This window comes from Arachis ipaensis, chromosome B10 (genome assembly GCF_000816755.2).
Source record: "Arachis ipaensis cultivar K30076 chromosome B10, Araip1.1, whole genome shotgun sequence".
In the NCBI taxonomy this organism is placed as follows: domain Eukaryota; kingdom Viridiplantae; phylum Streptophyta; class Magnoliopsida; order Fabales; family Fabaceae; genus Arachis; species Arachis ipaensis.
In genome coordinates, this window is record NC_029794.2 from 12,481,144 (window position 1) to 12,492,262 (window position 11,119).

An 11,119-nucleotide genomic window follows, 5' to 3' on the forward strand; every position below is an offset into this window, starting at 1 on the left:
AGAGAAATAAAATAGACACAATCACAACACAAGAATTTAACGTGGAAACTCCAATTACCGGAGAAAAAACCACGGCCGTTGTCAAATGACAACCAGAGAATATCACTATGTGAAAATTGTTACAACACATAGAATTCTTTCTCTCTAACACCGGCATCCCAATACACCTACACTCTCTCAAAGCAAATATCTAACTACACCTCACAACACTCTCTAATCAAAGAGTAGAGAGAAAAAGAAAAATCAGATACAAGCTTAAAGTGTTTCTGACTGGTGCAAAAACAAATGGAGAACTTAACCTCATATTTATAGCCTAGGCCACCCACTCCATTTGCTATCCTGAGCAATGTGGAACTAATTCAACCAAATCCTAACAATAATTACGAAGAATTTATTTTAGTTGTATTAATTTTTTTATTTTATTTAGAGAATAAAATGTATTTATTTTTATTATTAAAAATGATAAAGACGTTTATGTATTATGGAATCTGATATTAATGTTAGTGGTATTGAATTTTTTTCTCTTTTATTTAATAATTTAGATAAATTTATTGGTAATTAAAGTTATTTAATTAAATGTTATTGGGTTTGAATTTTTGCTTAATATGCTACATGTGGCAAGAATGAGAGTTTGCCATGATTATTAAAAGTTCATTTCTCTTCCTTCATATTATAACTCTCTTTTTCTTTGTTTAAGCTATATTATTATTATTATTATCTGAAAAAATGGATGAATTGGTCATATTATTAGTTTGGTATAAGTTGCCAAAAAGAGGTCCAAATACAATAAAAAAGATCAGCCCAATTGTTATCAAAATTAACATTAATTATTCACAATTTATCAACTTCATTGTGTAATTGTCTTTTATTTCACTATCTTTTACTTCACTCTAATAACTTCCTGCTTCCACTTAGTTTTTGTCTGTACATGTCCTAACAATATAAACTTGTGTCTTTCTCTTCATGTTATCAACACATTTCAGTACCTGCTGAAAAAAATGTCTTTCAACACTGTAGCACAATTCACATTTTAACTGACATTTTGGTCTTATATTTAGTTTAAACAATTATATTGACTTTTGCTTAAATACTAGTTTAGTCTAAATATAATTGATAATAAATGAAACGTGCTATCTGTAAAATTAATCAAATTTAATTAAAAAAATTTTAAATATAACTTTCTAATTATACATTTCTATACCATTAAAAAAATATAAATATATACTACACCAAATACCAAAAATGTTAAATAAATAAATAAAATTAAGCGGGGTTTAACTGAATTTGGCTAACAACTTCAATCATAATATGTAGAGATGTTTGCTGAATTAATATGATACTATGTTAAGTTTGGAAACTAATATAATATGATGATCAAATATTATTAAAATATAAATTAAATATTTATTAAAATATTTTCAATTGTTTGTTTATTTGGTTTGTGTGCAGGAAAGAAAATTAATTTTCCTCTTTACTCAGTTATTGCAAGTCCAGTTTGACCATTAAACAAGTTTAGTCTAATATAAATTTATTTCAAATCATGTGGCTGAAACTTTAAAAGGGTAGTAAGACCAATTAGCCCAAGAAACAAACCCAAAGCCTAAGTCAACATTACTTCTAGCCCAACAATATCCTTAATCCAAAATAAAAGAAAAGAAGAAAATGGACTAAGCACTCTTTAGTTATCTACTCCTTTGGTTCAAGTAACACATTTTCCCAAGTTTCAACTCAATTTAATTTTATTAAGACTTCCACCGAAGCTATTCACTCTTCTCTCTCCTCTCTCTTACTTCAGTCAAATCATTTATTCATCCAACAAGAAGAAAGAAGGAAATGGAATGTTTGAAGGTTAGATTATGAAAGATGGCAAAAAGATTTTTGCCAAATCAAAGCAAAGTAAAGAAGGCTACAATCCAGTAGCTAGTCCTCTCGGTCAAGCACCACAAAAAGTTTGTTTTCTCTTTTGTGCTTCGACGAAGAATGAAGAAGAAAGCCTCAAGATCTCAAGCAGAAGAAGCAACCATAGAGAAAGTGAAGTCAACATGGTTCAGAAGCTCATCAACGTTCAGAATTAAAACTTGGGGCCAAAGTTAAGTTCAATGGTCAAGATTGAAGAAGTTTGAAGAAAAAGGATGAGAGAGAAGAGGTGAGCATGCATGCAACTGCCTCGGTTCTCTCCCTCCTCTCTGATGAAGCCGCTGCTACTTTGATGTTGGAGAAGAAGACACTGTGAGTATTGAACCTGTTTCAACCTTGGAAGTTTTACCTTCTATATTAAGGGTGAACGGCCAAGGGTTGAAAGCAAGGAGAGTAAGTAAAAAGTACAGAGTTCACTCTCATAGCTACCCAAGTTCTTTGAGCCCTTCTCCTTCATGTAGTTCATTGAATATTTTTTTTTCTCATTTTTGATCTGTCTGAGTCTCATTGTAAAAGGCAAACATGGTGAGGTTTGTAAGAAAAAGCCAATGAGAAAAAAAAAAAGGCAGTGAGTTAAACAGTGAGAAAAAGTCATAAGATGTTTTAGAGGTTCTTTATACATCTTTCTGTTTTGTGTCATGATCCTATGGGGATTCCCTTACAAGTTGGGTTAGCACTTTACTGTTGAAAGATAGGTTTGAGTCCTAGTCAAATTCAGATTGGGTTTAGAATCTGGATTTGTTCTAGATAGGATTGGGTAGATCCTAGGGAAGGAATTAGTGTTTGTAATCTGTTAAAGATAGTAAAATTCTGTCACTATTGTGATGGAGACTGAATGTAGGCTACATTGCACCTTGTAGCTGAACCAGAATACATCTGGTGTTGTTTCTTCTTCCCTTCTACTTTTCTGTTTCTGTTACTCAAGAGACAAAAATAAAAATATCTCTTAAATATCTCTTAAGATTCAACCTCTCCATTCTCTTTGCCACTGATAACCATCATACTATAATCTTCACTCACTCAAATTATTATCACAAAATTTGAACCTTATTAAAAAAAAGTGTTTGCTTCGATACGATGACAAATTCATATGTACCGATACGTTTAAAATATGGACAAATAACAATAAGTCATGTGAAATTTATTTTCCACGTCGACACCTAATTTTTTTAAAAAATACCACACTTAATGTTTATTTTAGAATTATAGACATTAAAAAAAATGAAATTTAACAAAATTCAAATTAGTTCCAAGAGGGTTCTACATCAACTTTTTATATTTATTTCTTAAAGGATATTTATTATCTTTTCAAATTTAATCTATTAATACTTTAATATTTTAGTTACTCTTGGATACTTTGTTCTTTCATCTTCAATTCCAGATTTTTTTCAATCTGGACATCATTCAGTTGCCTTTTTAACTCTCGTTTTTTAACAAAAAAAAATTTCCAAAAGTGTTTTTTATTAAAAGTGCATCTCTCTAAACTTCTAACAAACTCTTAAAAAAATTGTGTCATGCGTATTTAACTAAAAAAAGTATTAAAATTAATTTTTTTTAATTTATTTTGGCTGATCTTCCAAGCAAAACAACTTTTATTTTAAAAAAAAACATCTTTAAAAATATTCTTAATGTTTAGTTGCATTTAATTTTATTTCTAATATTTATTATTTGAGTCCAAATTTTCTTAAATGTTAACTCCATGTAAAATGTTACAAACAAAATTAAAATTAAAAATTTTTGGGGATAGTTTTGATACAAATTGAAAATATTAAGGACAAAATTGAATAATTCAAAAATATTAGGAATTAAATTAAATATTAGCGATATTTTGAAAAAAAATATAAATATTAGGGACAAAAAGTATATTTTATTCTAAATTAGATAAAAATAAAAAATATACTACATTCTAATAAACATGGTATAAATATTTTGGAAATTATATCAATTGTATATTTCTCTATTTTAACTTCTTTTTACTAAGTCGAAAATGTATTTTTTTTAAACGCCAAAATTTAAACCTCATTTTAAATTTAACATGAATATTAAAGAATATAAATTATCCTTGTAAATGCATACATTTATTATAAAAAAGTATCTGCACTAAAATGCATACATAAATTCTCTTTCAACATCACCAAATTTTTTCAAATTATTTATATAAGCAATTGTCTACAACATAAACAACCAAAAATAAGGTGTATATTAAACTGTAAAATTTAAATTAATATAAAATATTAAAAAAAAGATTTACTAAATTATTTGAACCAACAAAATAAAATAAACATAACGGTAATATAATTGTCTTGAATAACTTGTGTAAAAAGTTAATATTAATATGTATTTATGGATAGACAAATTCCAAACGAATTTAGCTTTCTTTAACTCTAAAGTTGAAGTTGTGAACTACTTCCATTTAAAACAAAAATTATTGCTCATTCTTTCAAAGACAATGATAGATATCAAAGAAAGGACATATTTAATTTAAATTTTAAATATCTAAAAATGTGATAATTAATTTAAATCAGATTTAATTTACATTTTAAATTTTTAAAAATATTACTAAATAAATCAAAATCAAATCAAATTTTTTAACAAATCCAAACAATAAATTAAATTTAAATATAATTAGATAAATTTAAATTTGTGCTTTTCAATGAATTTGAAAGGAACTTGAATTTTTTTGTTATTCTCACTTAACCCAATACGTCTTATGAGTACGTGCCATAATTTTAGCATCACTATTTTTTAGGCAAATTTTTGGTCTTCTTGATATATTCAATGTCAATATAATGTAATTCTTCTAGTATTCAGATTTTTAAATATGATAAAATTATCATTTTATATCTTGTCTCTAAAATAATAAAAATACTCTTAAACACGTATTAGTTAAATATATAACTTTGGATTAAAATGAGAAGTAGTAAATTTAATCTTTTAATCTATTAACAAATTATATATAGCCAAGGATAAATGACTAAAATAAAAATATATTAAATATGTTTTAAATTATTCATGTATTTTTTCTTTTTCATTTTACTTTGGGGAATTCATTTGTATATTATACTAGCATTGTTAACGCAAAAATTTTATTTTGCTTAAGCTATTTATTATTTTTAAATATTTTATAAAAATTAAAATAATTTTTTATTTTTTTGAGTTAGTTCATTTTTGCATCGAAATTGAATTTATTTTATTTATTTATTTATTTATTTAATAACTAGTGAAAGCCCAAATATTTAGGAATGTATTTAGTTTCTTAGTTTAGCATGCTATATGCATTTGAACTGGATTCATTCATGTAATAGTCTTTCTTACAAATATGTATTATTTATGGGTTGACTTGATAGCCATAGCTTGATCATACCAATTACCAAACTAGTTATGAGTCTATATAACTCTTTCAGAAGTTGAGTCAAGATCTATCTGGCTACTTTGTTGTCATTCCACGTGTAGGCCAAGCATTCTTGCAAAAGAAATATCATTCTCTCTCTATACAAATTGACCTGTATAATATAATTCACCTCTTACAAATAGACTCGATAAATGTTTAGAACCAAAGCCGAGTCAAGAACTGATTTTACCGGATTCAGATACATCCGAGGAGAACAAACCAAAGGGACGAACAAGTACAAGGATTTCGTGGTTAAAAACTGTTCATATTCTAGTCCAAAACAAAGTCAGAACCATTAAAAATAAAGGCCCATCAAGAATGATCTCTTTCACTTATCCGACCTCTTAAGAGGTCGGACACGACAAGGAAATCCAATCTTACTTATCTAAATAAGTAACTACATCTTCTAAATCTCTCCTACTATCTCTATCCCATCTAGGGAGATGATCGTAACATACTCCTAAAATAAAAGAAACGATTATCCACCAATAAATGTGGAACTACTCAAAAATGTGGTTATCTATTTTACTATAAATACACTGACACCTCTCAAATATATTCAAATCCTAATCTACTAAAAAATTACTTAAAGTCCATGCTAATTTAAGTATCGGAGTCTCTTACAGATACCACCTCCACCTCCTCATGAGGAACTCGAACGACAACACCTCAACTCCCGTACAAGTCCTATGATGCCCCTAAAAAAGCTTTGACCTCACGTTTAGGCCCAAAAACAACCTAATTTTAGGTAACCCTCGAAATAGAAATATTGCGTGTTTACTTGATTTGGGAGGTGTTATTTCCAAATTTTCTCGAGCATTTTGGAATGTTCCAAGCTTGCTTGTCGTGTTTGTGCAACTGTTTAAAAATGCATAATCACTACTAAAGGTTTGTTATGTAATGATCCGCCACTCTCATAGTGTGGAGCTATATATAGTAAAAACAATATATAGTAACAAATCCCTTGGTACATCATTTCAGAGTAAAACAACTAATCGAAAGTAATTTCAAGATAAGACATGAAACAAGCCATGTTTGATTAGAACGGTCTTGCAGCCTCTTCCAGCATCTTCTTCACTCTAGTCAACTTCTGGATCTCCCTTAGCGCCTAAAATTAATGAGATATTGAGAATTATAATACTAATCAACCAAAACATAGCAGCATTAAGTCAATTTGGATAGTTTAAAAATGGTGGCGAACACTAATTCAGTACCCGTGGCATCAGAAAGATTATAGATGTTTGACAAAATGGTCTAACCATGAATAAAATCACGGCGGTTGTGAAGAAGCATAATATCCAACCATGACCATTTTGTCAAACATTCATACTCTTTCAAACAAGACAGGAGACTTTCTTTCTTCTGGGATCTATTTTGTCGGCTGCATAATCTTTCGATTATCGATTTGGTATTATAGGTACAACTGTGCTTCAAATTAATTTTGTATTCTTTAACCAGAGTAAAAGTCATTTTGCACTTCAAAAGATATGATTTTGACAAAATGAATCAAACTTAAATAAGTAAAATAACTAAATATTTGGTTCATTTTGTCCATTAGAGCATATCTTTGGAGGTTATTTTGTCATTTACATTCTTTAGCGTTCATTTTGTCAAAATTGTAATCTTTCGAGATGCAAAATGGATATTTGCTCCTTTAACAAGAAGGTTAACCTCTAATGTCATCTCTTCGATTGTAATGTCATCAAAATTATCACACCCCAACCTAGAAGCAACTTCTGCAAAAACATAGAAGCCATCAATATTGGAGACAAACTTCGTAAACCATATATCAGTTCTTCAACACCTCTCTCTCTGCTGGGAGAAAAATCAGAATACTACCAACCAGGAAGGTTGCTACGTACTTTGAACTGAAATAATTGCATCAGCTGTAGCATATCCATCCCTGTATTTGTTGTATAGTGCAGCTAGTTGATCTGTTACCTATATGGTTCGTGAAAACAATAAGATTTACTGAAAGTTTTAGCTTGTAAAGTTAAGAGTAATGAATCAACCTCAGGGTAAGATCCTGATGATGATGCTTCACATACATCCCTAGCCATGATGTCTAGCGGAACATCTATCCACAAGGAAATCCCGTGTCTCAGAAGTGCCCTATGTCCAGGTAACAGCAAGTGGAAAAATGAAAAAATAGCTTTTTGACAGAATAAACAAGAACAAGATTAGTCGAACATGGGGAAGGCATACAACAAAGCTACACTTGGTTTCAATTCCAGGACGGTGGGGATAGGACAAAATTGTGTCTAAATCATATTTGGTTATAATAGACAAAGCTTAACATCAGAATATTTTGAAAGGTAAAGTGGAAAAATATTTAAAAAGAAACGAAGGCATGTTGGGAATACAATTTTATTAATCAGTTCCTCCCTCTCAATCCCAATCTTTCACATGGTGGTGGTCTCGTTGAACACATTTTTCTCCCTCTCTATCCCATGTCCTGGTAATAGAACTCAAATTTTTGAATTATAATTGTATTCATTTTTAGATTTTGAGTTATGTTCTCCCACTTTTCATGAAATTTTATTTGATTCTATATTTTGTCCGCAAATTGTGATAATTGATAAATTATATAAATTTTGCCTTTATTTTAAAAGTATTTAGTCTTAATATCCAACTAGTACCACTAACATGTTTTTGTTTACATTGAAATACATACACATAGTTAAGATAACATGCATTACAAGGGGCTACAATGATCGAATTGGAGCAAATTTGGAGTCATTGAAAGGAGAACTCAAACTCTAAAACATTCATTTTGATTCTTGATTGCTAATTGCTAGTTTAGACTTGACGAAAAAATCAAGAGATTATAATTATAGAGAATTGATTTATGCATGCCATATGTTTGATGAAATGTCAAAGTTGAGAATAAGCTATCCAACCAATAAGAATCCTCATGATAGAATTTCCAATTCTTGAACTATCTTTAACTTTATTTTCTTTTCAATCTTACTTAAAATTGTCTTATATTTTCTTGCACAAAATCAAACACCTTTTTAAATCCAATCAACTACAATACACCCTTACTTCAAGAGACGACCTGAGTTACACTATGACTACATAAACTGTGATATAATTTAGTTTAAGAGCTAGTGCGACCAAATGTCTTTTATCCCTACGAAAGCGTTTGTTTAGTGTGTGCGTTTGGCCAAGACATGGACAATGTGGAACGTGTCCCTTGTTTGGTTTGTGAGACACAAAAATGAGAGAGACACGCATACCCATAAACATACACAATATACATGTTCTTTGTGTCTCACTAAATTGATGAGACACGGAGTTGAAGCCATGGACACGGATCTGAATTTTTTCTTTTGGATTATTTTATCCTCATTGATTTTTTAAAATTCCAAATATCTCCTTCTCCTTTTACAAACCCTAATTTAATTTATGAGGATAAAATAGTCATTTTCAGTTATGTAGTGTTTTTGTGTTTTGCAACAAAACATAATATTAGACACTACACTAGTGTCATGTCTATTATTTCTAACACTATACACAAACACAAATATTTTATGTCTATGTCTTAAGTGTATATGTCTTAATGTCTATGTCTCAATACATACACAAACCAAACGGAGCCTACATGTCATGGTCCCCACTATCCTTTGACAATAACCAAATGCAGCCTACAGCCTTCTCCCATGATGCCATTGCACCCAACTATGAATCATGTTTGTACTTAGCCCATTTATACTTAAATCCCTTTTGGTGATTAACATATTTTTAAATATTCAAGAAAACCAAACTCCAAACTCCAGCAAAAACATTAAAGGACGAAAAAAAAGATCTGGCCAGGAATTAGAAATCCATACAGATTAGTTGAACTTTGAACTGCACCGTTGCCAGCACAAACTACTAGTCGGCCCATAGATGACAATTGCTTCAACACTTCAGTCTGAGCCATTTGACATGTGAATATAAGTACCTCATATTCTGATTGAACAACTCTGGACCATTTGACATGTGAATCATAAGTAACTTATATTCAAACTTATCAACTTAGAAGTCAGAAGCAGATTTTAGGATGCATGTAAACCTTGTTAATTCAAGAGTTAGCTTTGTTAAGGTACACAATGTTCTGATGCATGGATCACTAACAATAGAAACTTGGTAACAGTTTAGCAGGTATCCAATTAGACACACATAACCTTTAAACAAGTCTAATACAATCACCTCAGATTCATGTAAGGCCATTTCATCTTTCTCTCTAAAGGATTTTGCAGCAGGTGCACCACCAACAGCTTCTTCAACCAAACTATCACTAAATAGAGTAAATAAAATATCAAGTTTAGGTAACATTCTGGAGCTATGTTTAATTCTTTAAAACTTTTATCAGAAAGTAGAAAGATACCTGTCAAAATAATAATATCGCAACATATCAGCTAGCATCTTTCCTAAACTGGTTTTCAGGGAATTTTGCATGCCTTTATCAAATAGTAGACACACAAAGTTAATGGCGTCATAATAAGCAACAAACTTTCAAAGCAATTAATTGCATTATAAGCCATTCTTACCAACCAGAAAAATAGAAGTCCCTTTTAGCTCGGGGGATACATCTGCTGCTTGTTTCTGAATCAAAACTTAGTTAAAATGTGTATATCCATCCACAACAAAGGGAAAAAAAGAGTACTTTCAAGTTTAAGCCAGTAGAAAATTTCCTATATACCAGTATTTTATGAAGCTGATCCCAACTAGTGGGATAACAACAGATTGATGAATTGGAATGGCAGAGGGAGTTGAGAGCAATCACAGGGAATGGAAACGGGGGATTGTATGAAATGAATCAACACAATTACAGATGTCATAGACATTGTAAGAAATATCAGCTAACTTAAAACTTGCTTACTACCACTAACCAGTGCTCAACTAATTCCTAACAAACTTCAACAACTGGTGCTGAGTTGGCATTGTTAAATAACAGAGAAAAGGAAACTGTGATGAAGTTAAATAAGTTATATTTACATCAAAATGATTTTTCAATGTAAGATTCACATCCTAGGAAGGTGAAAACATTCCACGAACTACATGCCCCTTAAGAGGAAGTGTTAACATAAGAAGTGTATCAGGATATGAGGGTGTGAGTAGAATATTGTAATAGGATGAAATTAATGGAATCAGCTTTGGAGACGCATAGCTGCTCCAATTACTCAATCCCTCCTATCTTCTATATAGCAGGCTAATCCCTTTCCTTCAACCCTATTCCATCACCAGTATCCGATAGACAGAATCTGCTTTCGTAAGTCATGTAATTTTGTTATTTCTTTCACACAAGTTTTTATGATCAATAAATTTGTTTTTTTATTTAAGTCAGCTCTAGTTCCTACTGAATTCAACAAGAATGAATATGATCTCACCTTCACTGCAAGAGATGAATCCACAGCACCCACCTTACTCCCTGTAGCTAAGGAAGCATCCAAAAAATAGGAGAAGAATAATGCAACATTAGCACATTAGCTCCCAACAAACAAGATCCATTCTACCACTTATTCAGAGAAATTATACATATGCGCCACTTTTATGCACACCGAGCATGCAAGAATTATCGTATTTTAGTCTTGTTAACATTATCCCTAACTGATTAAACCTAATATGCTTGAAAATGTGCCACGGTATAGCAGTGTGAGTTTCTTTAGCATCTTATAAAACTGTTAAAGCACTTACTCCCTATGGAGTATTGACATTGACACGGACACCAACACAATACAATAGAACACAGGCAGACACACCAAATTTTTCAAACAACCAATATATCTTTTTTGAATCCTATTAACACTATATCTAAGTCATGTT

General features: G+C 30.5%; 1 protein-coding gene across 4 annotated transcripts in view; it reads right to left on the bottom strand.

Moving 5' to 3' along the window:
* LOC107623101 (probable inactive shikimate kinase like 1, chloroplastic) overlaps nt 6,085–11,119 on the bottom strand; it is an 8,336-nt gene continuing 3,301 nt past the window's right edge. The window contains exons 2-10 of one of the 4 annotated variants that reach the window (XM_016325249.2): nt 10,684–10,730; nt 9,844–9,898; nt 9,681–9,753; nt 9,503–9,590; nt 9,142–9,224; nt 7,321–7,420; nt 7,171–7,249; nt 6,980–7,044; nt 6,085–6,416 (exon numbers count right to left, since the gene is read on the bottom strand). In XM_016325249.2, the coding sequence (XP_016180735.1) occupies nt 6,348–6,416; nt 6,980–7,044; nt 7,171–7,249; nt 7,321–7,420; nt 9,142–9,224; nt 9,503–9,590; nt 9,681–9,753; nt 9,844–9,898; nt 10,684–10,730 (659 nt within the window). In that variant the 3' untranslated portion in view covers nt 6,085–6,347. Of the gene's footprint in view, nt 6,417–6,979; nt 7,045–7,147; nt 7,250–7,320; nt 7,421–9,141; nt 9,225–9,502; nt 9,591–9,680; nt 9,754–9,843; nt 9,899–10,683; nt 10,731–11,119 lie in introns of all 4 variants that reach the window. The other 3 variants (XM_021112966.1, XR_002355053.1, XM_021112967.1) reach the window with 3 other exon arrangements.